The sequence below is a fragment of the Simochromis diagramma genome, unplaced genomic scaffold (genome assembly GCF_900408965.1).
Source record: "Simochromis diagramma unplaced genomic scaffold, fSimDia1.1 OVJJ01000131.1, whole genome shotgun sequence".
In the NCBI taxonomy this organism is placed as follows: Eukaryota; Metazoa; Chordata; class Actinopteri; order Cichliformes; family Cichlidae; genus Simochromis; species Simochromis diagramma.
Window position 1 is genome coordinate 11858582 of NW_024387200.1, and position 17268 is coordinate 11875849.

The 17268-nt window shown below is 42.7% G+C and overlaps 2 protein-coding genes across 13 annotated transcripts in view; one reads left to right on the forward strand and one right to left on the reverse strand.

Moving 5' to 3' along the window:
• Positions 1 to 4500: 4500 nt before the first annotated feature.
• On the forward strand, positions 4501 to 7399 carry LOC120745734 (E3 ubiquitin-protein ligase TRIM39-like). Of its 2 annotated transcripts, none has more exons than XM_040050825.1 (2): positions 4501 to 5223; positions 5511 to 7399. In XM_040050825.1, exon 2 carries the CDS (start codon positions 5520 to 5522, stop codon positions 7149 to 7151), a length of 1632 nt encoding a protein of 543 aa, XP_039906759.1. In that variant the 5' UTR covers positions 4501 to 5223; positions 5511 to 5519; the 3' UTR covers positions 7152 to 7399. The 2 variants fall into 2 exon arrangements, with proteins under 2 accessions (XP_039906759.1, XP_039906760.1); XM_040050826.1 differs by having other exon boundaries at positions 4501 to 5151.
• A 2923-nt stretch (positions 7400 to 10322) lies between these two features.
• The window catches only part of osbpl8 (oxysterol binding protein-like 8), a 95244-nt gene continuing 88298 nt past the window's right edge, over positions 10323 to 17268 (reverse strand). For 9 of the 11 annotated variants that reach the window (XM_040050812.1, XM_040050813.1, XM_040050814.1 and 6 more), the window contains 5 exons: positions 16974 to 17159; positions 16265 to 16418; positions 14798 to 14900; positions 14322 to 14427; positions 10323 to 14235 (listed from right to left, as the gene is read on the reverse strand). In XM_040050812.1, coding sequence (XP_039906746.1) covers positions 14106 to 14235; positions 14322 to 14427; positions 14798 to 14900; positions 16265 to 16418; positions 16974 to 17159 — 679 coding nt within the window. In that variant the 3' untranslated portion in view covers positions 10323 to 14105. The remainder of the gene's footprint in view (positions 14236 to 14321; positions 14428 to 14797; positions 14901 to 16264; positions 16419 to 16973; positions 17160 to 17268) is intronic. The other 2 variants (XM_040050817.1, XM_040050823.1) reach the window with 1 other exon arrangement.

Sequence of the window (17268 nt, forward strand, 5' to 3'; positions counted from 1 at the left end):
TTCCACAGAGGCCAGCAGGTGGATGAGGGAAGAGAAGGCAGTTTTTATCTGATGTAAAATGTATAGAAATCATACATATACCAAAAAGACTGTGCATCACTGTCACAACAGCGTTTGTTTTCATTCAAAGGCTTTATGGCTTTAATACCTGGTGGGCCGGTCTTTAGTGAAAATGCCCAATTTTTTGTCCCAGTCCAGCCCTGCAGGTTAATACTGGCAGTGTCAGTATCCAGTCAGCCAGCTGACTGGATTTCATCATCAGCCAGTGTTGTTCTTTATCAATATTACCAAAGTTTACCATAAGGCAGCATAGAAAGTATTTACTTGCTTTCAGGTTTTATTCAAATGTTAGTCTTTTCAGTTGTTTCCCCACTTTTTTCCTGTTTCAAAATCAAACACCAGTTTGTGAGAAGATCATCTTCTTTTTTTAATCTGCCTTTTTTAAATAGGCAGATAAAGTTAACATAACAATAAACACTGACAGAGCACTGATTGCATCTCTTGTACTTTATCAACACAGTATCTAAAAACTTTGCACCGTAGTGGTTAAAATCTCATTCTAATAAGAGTTAAAAGCGCATTCGGTTATTAGGTTTATAGGGTTATTGAATTATGGTTAACGGTTGGTAGATTTTTTTTTTTAACATTATCTGCCAATTACATCTGCCACCCTTCTCCAAATCTGTGCCCCTACCTGGCCCCCCCAACAAGAATTTTCTAGACACGCCACTGTTCTTTTTAGGTTAAAATACTAGGGTTCTCATACTTAATGAGATGCAAATCAATATCTGACTTTTATGCAATGTGTTTTTTCAAGATTGTTGGACCCCAGTAGGACCCCAGTAACCCTATCCTGGGCGGGGTGAACTGCTCCCTTGGTGTTCTACTCATTGGGGTATTCTGAATCGCTCTTTGTCTGTTCCCTCACTCAGGACCAGTTTGCCATGGGAAACCCTACACGAGACAACGTAACCAATGGAATTCCTGGGACAAGAAAACCCTTTCACCACGATAAGGAAGCGAATTGCAGAGGGGATGAGTCGGGCATCTCACAAGGATGCCTCCTGGGTGAGGTGTTCTGGGCATGTCCCACCGGGAGGAGGCCCAAGGGCAGACCCAGGACACATGGAGAGATTATATCTCTCGGCTGTTCTGGAAATTACTTAGTGTTCCCCAAACTGGAGGAGGTGGCTGGGGAGAGGGAGGTCTGGGCTTCTGTTCTCTTAGGCTGCTGCCCCCGCGACCCGGCCCCGGAAAAGCTGAAGAAGATGGATGGATGGATGGATTTCTTTGTAAGTAAGAAAATTTACACATTCATTACAGGATCAATTGATTCTTTTCCCCACTGTACCTATTTTAGTGGTATTCTAATCTCAATCCAGCTAGCCAGCATTTGTACCTGACCTGTTTCACAGCGCTTAGCAATGCAAAATATTACTGTTGAGTCACTCTCAGCAACATCAGTCTGACAGCCAGTTGCCAGGAAAATGCCAAAGGGGAGGATTCTGTGCAAAGGACAAGGATGATGACTACACAAAGGCAGATTGCATAATGATAAAACAAACACAAGTTGTTTCCATTATTATTTATCACCTCCCCCTCTTTCCACTTTGTTCTTTTCCCTGCTTCTGATATCACTTTACTATTTAATCACTCCTTTTTTTCCCTCCTTCTCTTTTTTGTCCTTTTGTCCTGCTCCACCTCTTACCTCTCACTCTCAAACAGGTGATGCCAAAGCATCATAATGCACATGCTTTTTAAGACTCTTTATGCCCTCCTTCCTTTCCGATTACTCCTTCTGTTAGGTCATTTGTTCTTTCCCACGATCTTCCTTACTTTCTCTTTGTTGCTTTTACCCCTCATCTCCTTTAAACAATTATTTTTACTGCTGTCCTCCTTGCTTCTTTTCCGCCTGCAATCATTATCTGCCCTTTCTTATTCCCTCCTCTCTTATTCCTCTGAGCCTCCAAGGAAAGCACCCAGTTGCCAGAATGATGTATCCTAGCAACAGTGACATCCCACCCATTCAGCATCAAGATGAGACGAATTTAATTTTTGGATGAAGAGGGAAGAGATTGTGATTGGACAGAGTGGAAAGGAGAGTAGAGGAGGGGGTTGAAGGGATACCCATCAGCTGATAATGGATCAGCTTTTAATGTCAGTACCCCATCTTCAATCTTAGCATTCAACAGCACTGCATGGGTGGCAGCTTTACTCAGATGCTTTCATTAAACCTAGTCCATGAATCCCTTGTTCAGTATTTTGCATAAGACAGTAACCACTAAGCAAAGAAATAATTAGCTCAGAAGCATAATACCCAAAGATACTTTTTGTTTGTTTGGTTTTGCATGAACAGGAACTCCTACTGGCAAATAAACAGCTCTTTCCAAAGATGCTGAAAAGAAATTCTCACTAGCTTGAATGAGCATTAAAAATGTCCCCTGGTTGGGAAGAAAACAGAAAGGCTGTGCTAATAGATAAAGACTGAAAGCAGTGGTTGTTCCTTACTCTAGGACTACTCTGTAGTCCAGATGTCAGTGTACTGGTAAAAGTAAAATCCATTTGAAGAAGGTCAGCAGCTTGTTTGTACATATTTGATTGTCAGTTTGTTCAATCTTAGAACAAAGAACTCTCCTTAAAAATATACAGTATATCAAACTTAACACAACATAAACACGAGCAGCAGAACTTTAGTTAGTGGTGAAGGAGGGCTTTCCTTGTTTTCCCATATAAAAAATATAGTTGGTAGGATCCAAAGACCACTACAATGCTTATTCTCTTTTTTATTTCAATTGCTAGACTCATAAATGTATTTTGATACAGATATTGATATTATCCAGACACATAAAGGATTTATGCATTTAAAAAACAAAAGCAAGGTCTGCCTCACAAAGCACTGGATCATCAGTGTCTGGTGTGAGTTAGTTATAACTGTCTATCTGCTCTCAGACATGGGCTTTTGGGTCCTGTTGAGAACTTTGAAAGCAAGAAAAGTAAGAAGCACATCCCATCTTTGCTTTGAAAGATGAGGTAAAGAAGAAACTTAAGAATTTGAGGAGAAAACCGTTAAAATTCAGTAGATCCTGAAGAGAAGAGAAGAGAAGAGAGGAGAGGAGAGGAGAGGAGAAGAGAGGAGAAGAGAGGAGAAGAGAGGAGAAGAGAAGAGAAGGAGAGGAGAGAGAGAATAGAGAGGAGAGGAAGAGAAGTAGGAAGGAGGGAGAAGAAGAGAAGAGAGAAGGAGGAGAAGAGGGAAACGAGAGAGAGAGAAGAGAAGGAGAGAGAGAAGAAGAGAATAGGAGATTAGAAGAAGGATAGAGGAAAAAAGATAGAGGAGAAGAGAGAATAAGAATAAAGAGCTAGAGCGAACAGAGACGGGGTGAACTACGAGAGAGAGAAAGAGCGACGAGTATAGTAGAATATAAAAACATGAAACGATAAAGGGAGCACCGAAACGATCAGAAGCTTAAACTCCTCGCCTCTAATTCCTGGGATGAAAGAGAAGAAGAGGAGAGCGAGGAAGCAGCGCCGCGCGAGAAGCGAGGAGCGTAGACAGAGCAGCCGAAAGGAGCAATGGAGAAAGAGGCTACGAGACGAGATGCCAGACGAGGAGACGAGAAGCGAGCGCGGCACCAGTCTACGCGGAGGAGAATAGAGGACGAAGAGGACGAGAAAGAGAAGAGACGATCGGAGTAATAGACCGGAGAAGGAGAAAAGAGGAGAAGAGAAGAGATGCGCGTGAGCTTCAGAAAGATCGGAGACGCGAAGAGCAGCGCCAGCCGCGACGACAGAGTAACGAAGAGAAGAGCGGCGAAGAGAGGCTAACGCGGAAGAGCCGAGAGGAGGATGCGAAGCGAAAGGGGAGCAAGAGAAGACAAGATGAGCAGCGAAGAGAAGAGAAGAGAAGGTAGGCACAGAGAAGAGAGGCGAAACAGGAGAGGGACAGCGAGGAGAAGAGAGGAGTGTTCTGGAGGTACTTCCTAGAATATATAAACACAGTGTGCAGAAGGTAAATTTTTAAGGTAAATTGTAAATGGACTGTTACTTATATAATGCCTTTTTGCTCTAACAGAGCATGCAAAGTGCTTTTCCCCACTAGCCTCATACAACCAAACACACACACACACACATTTATGCAGGTGCTTGTTTCTACCCCTCAGCTCCTTGTCTAACATTTGTGCACAGATTCACACTCCGACTCTGGGTTTAGTATCTTGCCCAAGGATACTATGGCATGCAGCTAGAAGACTCAATCCACTGACCGGGGTCAGAAGGTAAAACAGGCTGACACTGGCTCTTTTGTTCCATGTAAAAAACATAACTCCTCTAATTATCTCTGCCAATAACAATACATAGCTGGCTGATGTGTCGATCTCTTGAAGGACAGATCAAGATGCCAGAAATAATTACTTTGATAGTATTCAATATAACTTGATCAAATACGCCAAGAGGAGAGCCTTATTATGTAAAAAAGTGAAGATACTGGTTGTGGTCTAATCTTGAGTCGTATTGTATCATTTTATCAAGAAGACTGTAGCTTTGTTCCACAACAGGAAGTTAGCATGGTGCTAGTAAAGCTTGCACACAAGCCTCTGATTTTAAAAGGGTGCGTCTGTTTTGCATATGTTAACAGGGAGATTGGGCTGGACAGCTGAGCATTGCAGTGAAGATTGAAGGCAGGAGGAGGGGAGCTGTGACACTGAAATGCCAAAGCCATGAATGAATGAAAGAGCTAAAGATTAGGGAAACAGTACAGATTCCATCTTCAGCTTAATATAGATTTATATATAATATATATTGTAAAACTGATCTCAACCAGGGTTTTTTTTTTTGTTTCATTGCCTGATTTTGACCCAAAAACATTTGATTGTTTGGTTGCTTCATTTATTGTCTCGTTCTCTATATTCTTGTCTTTTGGGTAAGAAGACAACTCAAAATCTACAGCTAGGAGTGAGAAACTCCTGGTGCTGGTAGCAGGGCTGTTATGTAATTCATCTGAAATAATATTATTCACATTGTGTCAAAGAGCACTATGTCTTTAAAATGATGACAGTTTACCTGCGGTGAGAGGCGGAGCTTCACTTGAAAGAAGGAAACATGAGAACATGACTGAAGGAAAAATGAAAGTAAACACAAGACTCATCTGAACCCAAGGTGAGGCTGATCCTTACAACTCTCTGAAAAACTTCCAGTAAAGTGTCGCTGACACGACTAAATCTTCGACAAGTACGCGCAAGTAGAGATTTTTTTAAATCCAAAGAGCTGTTTAAACAGCCAGCATTCACACATATTCAGCATATTACAAGATGTGAATCTGTCTCCTGAATAGTTTTGCTTTTAAATAATTTCCCCCAGGGATCAATAAAGTATTCTGATTCTGATTCTGATTTCATTCTTAATTCAAAGAAATAAACTCATAGAATTCTTTGAAAATTATTCAACAAAATGTTGGTGCATACTTTAAAACGTTTTAAATTTACTGCTGCCAGTCACACTTTCACTTTTGCTCTCAGCGTGACATCATGGCAACCAGCTATCTGTCTGAAGATCAGTTTCTGTGCTCCATCTGTCTGGAGGTCTTCACTGATCCAGTCACCATCCCGTGTGGACACAACTTCTGCAAGACCTGCATCACAGAAAACTGGAATATTAGTCTCTGCTGTCAGTGTCCACTGTGTGTTAAGGTTTTCCACAGCAGACCAGAGCTGTGCGTCAACACCATCTTATCTGAGATGGTGGATATGTTCAAACAGTCCACCGTAAAGAAAAATGGCAGAGCAGAGGAACAGCAAGCCGAATCAGGAGAAGTTTCATGTGAGGTGTGCAGTGAAACCAAGATGAAGGCTGTGAAGTCCTGCCTGCAGTGTCTGACTTCCTACTGTAGGACTCACCTGGAGCCTCATCGCAGAGTCACAGGCCTGAAAAGGCATCAGCTGATTGATCCTGTAAAGAACCTTGAAGACAGAATGTGTAAGGAGCATAACAGACCTTTAGAGCTCTTCTGCAAGACTGACCGGATGCCAGTGTGTGAACTTTGCAAGCAGTCCAATCACAAGGGACATCTCACCATTCCTTTGAAAACAGAATATGAGCAAAAGAAGGCCGAAGTGGAAGCAAGAGAGGGTAAAATTCATCAGATGATCAGAGAAAGACAAAAGAAAATAAACAACTTCAGAGAATTGTTAACGTGCAGCAAGGAAGCTGCAGAGAGAGAGAAAACAGTAAGTGAGCAAATATTTGACAGTCTGATCAAGTGTATAGAAGAAAGTCGGAATCAGCTCGATGGTGTGATCGAAGGGATGCAGAAAACAACAGAGAGCCAGGCTCAAGGCTTCATCAAAGAGCTGGAGAAAGAAGTGTCTGAGCTGAGGATGAACATCTCTGAGCTGGAGCAGCTCTCACACACTGGAGACCACCTCCAGTTTCTCCAGAGTTTACCATCCCTGAACCCTGTTCCACCCACCAAAGACTGGACCGAGGTCACAGTTCACTCGTCATACGAGGGGATTGTGAAGAAAGCTGTTGCTCAGCTGGAGCAGACACTCAGTAAAGAGATGAAGAAGCTGCACGATGATGTGGAGCTGAAGAGGGTTCAGCAGTACGCAGTGGATGTGACTCTGGATCCCGACACAGCACATCCTAACCTCGTCCTGTCCGATGATGGGAAACAAGTATCTAGTTGTAACAAAAGGCAGAATTTCCCCGAGACCCCCAAGAGATGCATTTATTATGCAAATGTTCTGGGAAAGCAGGGGTTTTCCTCAGGAAGATTTTACTATGAAGTTCAGGTCAATGAAAAAACTCAGTGGGATTTAGGAGTGGCCAACGAGTCAATAAACAGGAAAGAGAAAAAGCCACTGTGTCCCAAAAATGGCTACTGGACCATTCGGCTGAGAAATGGAAATCAGTACAAAGCTGTTGTTGGCCCCTCAATCTGTCTCAGTCTGCAAGCAGAACCACAGAAAGTGGGCGTGTTTGTGGACTATGAAGAGGGTCTGGTGTCTTTTTATGATGTAGGAGCAGCAGCTCTCATCTACTCCTTTACTGGCTGTAACTTCACTGAGAAACTCTACCCATTATTCAGTCCCTGTTTTGATGAAGGTGGTGCAAACTCCACCCCTCTGATTATCTCTTCTGTTCTTCCAAAACATTAGACTCAGTATTTATTTCTTCTTAGACAAACTACTGGTCAAAATATGTTCGTATGGCAAAAGAAGTCTATGTGAATGAAATGACTTGGTGTGGTGGTGGGAATGTTGTGTTTGCTTCAGTGGAGTGGGCAACTTTAAATTCTGTGTTCTGTGTTTGTTTTAAAGCTGAAGCTGAACTCTTAAGTTCTGTACTAACTTATTTGTTTTCATATATTTTTGTTCAATAAATTATTAAAATATACAGTTTGCTTATCCTTGTCAGTATGCAGTATTTCAACTCAAAATGAGGAAAAGAAAAATCAACTCGTAGATCAGACAATTGAAGACACGAGAAAAGAAAAGTGTCATGGTCCGTTGGCGTGTCTGGAGGTTTTCCATCTGTGGCTGTGGGTCCTCCCCTTTTGGATGGGACCTCCCCTGCCTCACCTGCAATCCAATCTGCAAGCAATCAGCGGGAGAGCGATTTAAACCTGTGCAACCTGCCTTTCCTCGCCAGTTTATTATGCTCACTAAGGCGGTAACTAGACTGACCCTCTGAGATGTATGCTAGTTGCTTCTTCCTTGTGTAACTCTGTTTTCCCTGTGTTTAGAGGTGTTGCATTCCCAGGTTCAAACCACCTGGATATTTTCTGTCTCCCTCCCTTTTTGCCTGCCCCAAAGAAGCTTCCCTCCTCAGTGCTTGCTAACTTGGACCTGTAAAGTAAGGAGAGTCATTCACCTGCTCACGATTGTCAAGCTCCTCCCTCTCACCCATTCAATAACCACCTCTGTGTCAGAATCCCTCCTCTTTCTATGATCATTTTTCAGTCACAAAAGTATGTACCCCCCCCCCCCCCACATACAATCAGCGTCGCAGGCTTTTAAGTTAGCACTCATAAGCCGGGAGGTCTCTTTAGCCTGGAGGCTGCAGTATCCATGTTTTCCAAGAACAATTTTACATTTGAATTACTCTGAGCACATAACGATTTTTCACTTTGCCTCAGTCCATTTTTAAATTAACTGTGACCCAGTTAAGACATCCTACATTTTTTACCCAAATCATAAAATATGTTTCATAAAATAGGAGAATGTCTCAGTTTAAGCTTTTGATATGATTTCTATGTTGTACTTTGAAAACAAATGTTTTATAAAATCAGTGCATTCTTCTTTTATTTACATTTGACATTGCCTCGCAGCATTTTCTCACTTAGGTCTCTAACGCGATGCTTGGAAGGAAAAGTTATCGGCAACTTAGTCTATCAGTCTGGGAAGGTTTTAAAGCCATTTCCTTATAATTTAAAGCCCATCATTCTACAGGGACAAAGATACAAGTGGAGAAGCATCCATCACCATCCTCCATCTGTCCACTCATTTTCATCTTTTACCAGCCTCTCAAAGTACTCCTCCCACCTTCCCAGCACACACTCTCCACTCGTTAGTACATTTCCATCTCCATCCTTGATCATCCTAACCTGCTGGACATCCTTTCCAGCCTGATCTCTATCAATGCAAGTCCTGTTCTCCTCCCTTATGGTCCAGCCTCACATATAACTCGCTTTTCTTTGCCTCCTCTCTCTTTGCAGAACACCTAGCCTTCCAGTACTCCCCTCTATCCTTTCCCATCTCTTTGCTTATCCTTCATATTCTTTGGCAACCTCTTTCTTTGAATGCTTTTCTGTTCTTCCCCATTGCCCCAACATGTCTCCTTGCCTTCTTTCCTCTGTCCAGAGGATACATCTTGGCAGTTTACCTCTCACCTTTGTGAGGAGATTTAAATCTTCATTCCTTTTTAAAATCTGAACTCCTTTTAGTCCCGGTTTCTTAGTGACTCCCTGCTTCACTCCGACCTCCCTCCTTCCCTTCATCGACTGATCAGTGATGATGCAAAAGAGCAGAGCAGAGCAGCACAGGTACAGGTTGGGGATTGATATCAGATGTTTTGCAGTTATCTGAGAGGGACAGGAAGGACAGCCCTTCTCTGTCAACCCTCACCAACGTCCTTGGAAGAGGAAATGATAGAACGGATGACTACTCAATGGAAGCGTGCAACTTGGAAGTCACTTTCAAAGATGAGGCATCTTTTTAATGAACTAAAATAAGTAGCAATCTCACACACCATTACAGAAACTTGCAAAAGGCTTAATACCAAGCTGCTGCGTTATTCACAAGCTGTCATCACAGGAAGCAGATCTGCGTTTTGGTTTGGCAGCTGACGCAAACCCCAATGATGCGCTTCATCTCTCAGAAATGAACCGAGGACCTTTCGCTTGTTAGGCGAATGTGTAAACCACTACAGTAAAAACCCAAAACACTGCAATGTAATGACTGTTATATGTTTATGTGCCCTGTGACACATGTAGTGGCATACATGTGCAATAGTGAAATCATCGTGATTCATTTGTTATAGCCGTGGCTTATGTTCTTTGTGATGAAATGAAACAGCCCGGTGTCAGTTCATACCTTAAAACTACTGTTGGGTAGGTGGGGTGGTTGGCTTAGGGGTTGGAGTTATGCTGGAAGGCTTTACACTGCCCTCTAATGGAAGTCCAGCTGACTTACACTGAACTAAATGCTTTCAAATCACTCATGGTAGTTTTATAGTGGCATTGTAAAGCGCTTTGGGTGCCTTGAAAAGCGCTATATAAATCCAATCCATTATTATTATTATTATTATTTATATTATTATCAGCTGAAATATAAACCTGTGCAGACAAATCAAATAACCAGGGGATGATTTAAAAATGGGAATAAACAGAATGAATGAGGGCTGCATTCACAAATATTTATTCGTAATATTTGGACATTGTTGTCCTCGGGTGTGTGGATGAAAGGAGCATGACAGCTGAAATGACAGACTTTATCGGGCTTGTCCATACTGGAGTCACTCAGTCCATCATGACCGTATAAAAATACATGTAAACCAGTCCTCTTTGGGTTTTTTTTCCTTTGCTGATGTTATTTCGATTATTTTCTCTAAGCTAGCCGCTCAGCATCGGCCTGCATTTGGATGTCTTCGACCACACCTTCACTTCGGAGCGTTCTACATGACACATTATTCCCATTGTGAACTTCTATGCAGTAACCAAAACACACACAACATGTGATGATCTCATTAAATTCAGTATAAACACGTAAACGTCACAACATTTGGTTTGGATAAGAATGCGTCTTTGCAGCAAATACAAACACCTTACGTCACTTGTCCATTTGTCTTTATTTTGTGTTATGTTACATGTGAACATAAACTTCCAAGAAGTTATAGTTGCCATGGAGACACAGTAAATATATTCAGGTACTCGGATATGTAAAAAAAAAAACCCCAAAACAACCCAAAGTGTGTGAGTATTCAGGGTGAGGAACAGTGGGAGCTGACCATGTGTACGCTGATGTAACGAAGAGTAAAACAACAAAGAACAAGGAAGAAGAACAATGACCTAAAGCTATGAGCAAGAAAAAAAGGTAAACATGAATCCAAATATAAAAGAGGAATAAATAAAATGTATTAATTTACAGACACGGCGACAACAACTGACAGCACAGATGTTTGTTTCCCTCTGAAGTTGGTGCGTTACAGAGTGAGAGAGACGAGGACGACAGTGAAGAGGAGGGCTCCCTCACTCCCTCTCTCTCCTGTGGCAGGAATCGGCATCCAGAAACTGAAAGGGTGCGTTTCTATGGCAACGCTTCAGGAGGGGAGGCAGGAGAAGCCAGGTGGGGTGGCGACCTGTGGAGCTCAGAACTCATTTCTAAGGCTTTGTATGGCACATCCACTCAAACAACAGAGTCCCATTTCACCCCAACTGCACCGCTCCCTTCATTGTTACATCACCTTAAAGGGGACCTATTACACCTCCTCCCAATAACAGACGCTCATTTTAAACACGACCAATGTTTATGTAAGTGTGAGTCCACAGCTCAGACTTGAGACTGCTCTGAACACTCCCAAGTTTTCTTGAGGAGGAGGTGGGGCTTACAAACACAATGTTAGTCTGTGGAAGACAGGGGTAGCCAATCAGAATTAAATGGATGTTCAGGGAAAGTCCCAAGAGCTAAAACCAGCAGTTTCACACACACAGCAGGAAGTGAGGGACAGAGTTAAGTAGGAATTATGAAATAATTCCATTAATAATTACTAAATGTAACTATAAAATACCAGAATAGGTCCCCTTTAATACTCTGGCTATATCTGTGCCCCTTCCCCCCAAAAAACCCCCACTGCTTATCCTCTTTTACCTCCACGGCCTACACTTAATCCCCCCCTCCACAGTCCCACTCTAAAAGGCACTGGTATATACTTATTTCTCCAAACTCTAACATCTAGATTCTCGATTTAAGATGAGCGATTGAGGCAATGACGATGCACAAAAACACAGATACGCACACGGGCCAGCCGGGTAACTCCGGGGGTGGGGGGTAGCTGGCTCTTGCCAATGCTACCATTCCTTCTTCATACCTGTGTGGGAGTTACAAAGTTTAAATCGCTTAACAGTCTGCTGACGGCGGAGGCAATCAAATATGTAAACTTCAACAAGGCTAACATCATGACAGGCGAAGAGATATACAAAATGTTCAGCTATGGTCCACAAAGCGGTCTGGATCTTTCTGAATGGCCTAGACTGGTTTTACTTACTAGCACCTGATACGCTGTTTGTCAGAAGGTCAGGTAGCGGGGTTCTGATGTGCTGCCTTCATCCTCGAATCAATCACATATGACTACACCACTGCTACTGCTAGCAGATTGCTGGGAGTTGTTTTTATGTGCGGTAATGCTAAACGCAGTCCTCACAGGGCTGTAACCTTTTAAACTGTAAAGCTGGATGAGTGCGGGGGTCATTCGAACCATCTCTGAGACTAATTTCAGCATCCGCATGTCCAAAGACAAAGGCAACAGACTAGAACCGCAATGTAACTTCTACACCTCTGTAAAATCGAGGTCACTGGGATCCTTTTTTTTCTCTCTTTTTTTAAATGGGAGTTCTAATTGTGCATCCCAATGTTAACTTCTTTTTTGTATCGACCTACATCCCTGTGTATCTACAGAGCAGTGGAGAGACTGACACACAAGGTTAAAAGCAATGGTTTGTGCACAGAGCGAGTGTCTGTATTGCAAACCTCGGTGTTGAAATGCCGTTAGATATTTACACAGTGAAAAGGATCGACTCCTACGCTACACACTGAGCTTGGCTGGTACTTGCGTACGTTTGGAATGGTTTACTATGAAGACGGTTTAGGAGTCTACATCCTCCTCTTACTAGTAACTTACTAAAGAGTCTACTGTAGTTGTCCTGGTTAGTATTTGGGGCTCAAAAGCACTGGAACAAGGTGACCGATGTTCTCAACTGGACTCGTCATGAAGGCGCTGTACGAAGTGGCAACTTTGCTCAACTGTAGCCTGATCTGGAGGCTGTATTCACATATAGAGACCATTAGGCCAGCTCATGTATGCAATTTTAATATTTTCTCTGAAGGAGTAGTCCCAGCTCAGTTTGGGAAATATACCCACTCAGTTTTTTGCTGTATGTTAGATAAGAAGATCAAATACCACCAAAGGGGGCTCTAAAGAGCTGACCAGCTCTTTGAAGGCTGGTGGATTATTACCAATTCTGAGCCACAGAAGGGAACCGCTCAGGTCCACTGCTGGTTTTATGGACTCTTATACACTTTGGTTTTTGTGCAGAAGCAATAAGATAAAACATGTTGACTAGTGAGCTTTTCTGGTCAGACCATTACCCACGCTAGCTCTTTTTACCAAGCAGCTGCTGGCCAATCCCATCGCTTATCTCGGCAAAGAAAGTCAACTTAATTCCTGCGCTCTTCCATTGAGAGGAGCGACTACATCATTCAGCCTGGCTGACTCATTAGAGTTGCTAAATCCAGTTTCTTACAGTGAGCTCTCAGATAAAAACATGTCACCTGCTTTTACCTGAAATCTAGGGCAGTGATCACTGAAACGGCCAAAAGAAATGTATCTTTTTTTCCTCCTGTTGATGAGAAAGAAGTGTAAAAGCATTTTCATGTCCACAGATAAAAAGTGTATAAATCATACAAACATCTGACATTTCCAGTGCATTTGTGCCTTAAAACAAAATACAAAATACATAGGGCTAGTGTCCTAACCTTGCTCCTGTCTGTACATGCTACCTACAGTATACACTGACATTGTGTCAAATGTCTGACTTTTCTTTTAAACACTGACTTTGTATGCAAAATGTGGAGTTTTATTATACAGCAGAAATTATAGCTTTAATTCCTTACGACAATGTCCCTTGTGTGTTTTCTGTCGCGGTTGCCACTTCCGCGTGTGGAATCTCCAGCCGTTACAATAAAAAAAGTCCCACAGACTGGACTGCGTCCCCCAGCCCCGTCTCCCTCATCGCTAGTTTTCTGCTCTGAGCAGACATCAACTCACAAAGGATACGCGAAGTGAAGAAGCAAAAGAATAAAAACAAAAACATTAAAATCAGAGATCTATTTGTCCTCTGTTACGATCTGAGTTGTGGTCCTTGATTGTGTGGTAAACGATTACCTGTTTGAGGTGAAATGTGAACCGACAGAGTGATTTCACTCCATCAGAAAAACAAACAAACAACAGGTTAAAAATGGCTGCTGTCTCTGCCGCTTACATCAAGGCAAATCAACACGCCTCCAGGTGGCAGTCAACATTTATTCACACCAAACTCTCGCCTTTGACTTCTCCTTACCGCTGCTCCTCTCCACTTTGAAATCTGAGGATCTCTCCAGATTTTCCAAAAGACTGGTTCCAAATAAATATGTTTTAAAAAAGTCTCTCTTTGTGTTGAAGAGTCTGCTTTTCTGGATACATGTAAGTGAGTCTAATAAAGACAGAGGAGAAGAGAGTTGGAGAGGACTGTTGAAGTCACTAACTGTGAGAGGTCAAAGTCTGAGTCCGCCCCCATGAAGCTCAGAGGGCGTGTTTGTGTGAGTGTGAGGACATCACTGTCTCTGGGGGTATGGCTGCTACTTGAAGATGTAGTTGATCAGGACCTGAAGGAAGATGAGAAAAATGATGATGATGTAGTCACGCTGCTGGAGGAAGGAGCTGCCCTCCACCCGACTCGCGGCACGACTCCGCAGCACGGTGATGGTCCTGCAAACACACAGATGCTACGTGTGAGTGCTAAAAGGTCCAGCGTATTACCACAGTCGCCTCACAGTGTGACTTATACTTCCCACCTGTTAATGTCCTCCTGCGTCTGCTTTATGGATTCAATGGCACTTTGAAGTTCGCTGAGGTCTGCTCCTTTTTTCCTCAGCCGATTGTTATGCTTGCTTTTGTGTCCTGCGATAAAGTAGAGCAAAACAAGTTTAAAACCATAAACGCATGGGCACTTACATAATGCAGACGTATGTATTAAAGTCAGACTTCTTCTAAGCGTTTGTACACATGAGTCATATGATTCATGGGTGTGTCACAAAGTCTAATTTCTCATCAGTAGCAACATCTACATATGCAAAGCTGTTGTCATCAAGACCCTTTATTACCTGTATCACAAATTCCTCATCTAACAAGAGCAACAACAGACATTTAGATGAATAAATTCACAGCTGTATGTATAAATTTTGTCAGTAAACATTGTTGACTGACTATATTGACTGTTCAGCCTGCGTATGTGCGTATTTAGATGTGAGTTTTAGTGTGTGTGGCTCACGTTCGCTGCCGGATGAGTCCTGGTGGTCGGGTTCAGGTGAGGAGCAGCCGCTCTCTGGACTCTTGGGCTTGTCACTCTTGTGTTTCCTCTTTGGCACCGTTACCTGTCGGCACATGTGTGGATAAATACACAAGCGTGTCAGAAAAGAAGGCAAATTTCAGCATCTTGGACTGACAAATCCAAAATAAACACACAGACAAACATGCTATTTAGTGTTGATGCAAACGGCGGATGTGCGAGGCATGCTGTTAGGCTAATTTCAACTGGTCAACAAAAAACACATACTCAGCATCCCAAATGAACAAACCTGCCTTGAGCTTGTTTATTCAAATCATTTCTTCCACAGATGTTTAACTCTGCCAGGTAAAGATCTGGGCCATAGAAAAGCATGTCAAAGTTTGCCTAACAGAAGCGTGACTGACTCCAACCGGGGGACAGCGTCAGCCCTGTTGGACAACATTTGGCAACAGTTAAGCAAAAGCCTGAAAGCACTGATGGTGACTGATTTATCCACCAGGGACAAACTTCAGATCAGCTTTGGCTCCTGGCAGGTGGTTACTCTGAACACATGTGGATGCAAAGAGGCCAGACTGACTGGTCCACAGAAACCTTTAGCCTCTTCTTACGACTAACTAGCAAATTTAAGAGTCCAACAAACACTGCACAAAAACAGTTGGAGTTGGGTGAGGAAGGCGTGACGATCAGGATTAGACTGATGAGGGTGAAATGGTTCTTGCTTTTGGGTGTAATGTAGGAAATGACCACTTTCACGTTTTGCAAATTTTAGAAAACTAAAAGTTTTTTCTCCTTTTATCTCTGTTTTGGTCTCCTCCACATCCTAAAATAAATAATTAGCCACGAATTATTACGTTAAGTTAAATGAGATTCTAACTTTTTGAGTGTTATTTGGTGCTGATAGGTTGTGCACAACGTAGCTATCAGGAGAAGTAGCCACCTACTGAAACAAAACAAAGAGCTAAATAACAGTAAAAGTTCCAGTCTGAGCTCCAGCAGTGATGTTTTGTTCATGTGGAAGAATTTTGCTGCTTTCTGTTGAACTTTTTAATACTATTCTGAAATTTCACAATGTGTGGAAGAGCCTGCAGCCAAACAATGTTTCCAAATACTGCTCGTGCACTCCTTCATGCTGAACAATGCTCGTCTCTTCAGAGTGAACAAAGGAAGAATGCCTTGTCATCCAGTTACTACAGCATGCAGTCTGACAAGACCTTCCGTCGCATTGAGAGCGAACAGCAAGAAAGGTAAAAATAAAGGTGGTGGCACTAAGAAAAAAAACATCACAATAAAGTGGAGCAGAAGCGACGATGGTGGTGGCAGCACCGTGAAGACAACACAGAGAAGTCACAATGAAGGTGGTGCGCAGGGTGCTTTGAGATGCATGGATGGAAGATGGCTGAGACGGCGAGATGCATTGCTTCACAGCGGTTTTCGATTTGGACAACCTACCTGGCATTTGCAATTGTCCCTCCGCGGCCCCTGGTTACTCAGACTAATAAGACTGCCAGAACGTACCATAGGGGTGCGGTGTCGGACCTTGGTCTGGATACAGCCATCTTTCTCGAACTGGATCAGGTCATTGAGTGGATCCCAAGGCCTTGTGCTGAGGAAGAAAAGGATGATAGAGACGAAGAAACACAGTAAGGATGAAAAAGAAGAGGGATAAATATAACTTTTCTGATATAAATACCGCTCACAGTTTTCCTCTTTCTCATCTAGCATACTGTATCTTACACACAAAAACATTCTCATTATAACAGTAAATAACTGTAAACTGGACATCACCTATGCATATAGGGGATCACCACTAGATGGCATTCTGAGACTGAGGCAAAAAATAAAATGTACCTTTAGAGGGAAATCTATTTAAAACCAGCTGACTGCAAATACGCTTGTAAAAGACTTCCGGAAGTGACGTCCAGTGCATGCAAATTCTGTCTCCAATGACGCCAGCAGAAGGTGAACACATCAGAACACAAGCTTAACTGTTTTTTGTCATTTTTACTACAGTTTCACCAGCTCTGCTTTGTCGGTATCTCCCAGCAGAGACATGCATGAAGCTCATACCTCAGCGCTTTCTTATCTCCATTAAACACACAGTTGAATTTAATGTGATTTCAAACCACACCCGCTTACGAGCAACAGAGGAGTCACTCACTCGGCATATTTGTAATGCCACTCTCCGGTGATGGGGTCCTGCTCGAACAGGGCAGGACTCCACTCCTCACATTTGGCTTTCCGCTCACGTGCCGACTTCCTCTGAGCTTCCTCCAGTATGAACTTCTCATTGGTGGCTTCGGTCTGGTCCTTGTTGTTGATGGCTCGTGTCACGTGTTGCCACAGTCTGCCGGATTGAGAAGGAAAAACAAAGCATTAATGAAAGACTAAAAGATAAGACTCTTTGTTTCAATCAGGACCACTACAGCTGAAACAAAGCTACAGTTCCATGTGCA

Excerpts from the sequence above, each read along its gene's own strand:
- LOC120745734 (XM_040050825.1), top strand. The coding sequence starts at position 5,520 with ATGGCAACCAGCTATCTGTCTGAAGATCAGTTTCTGTGCTCCATCTGT.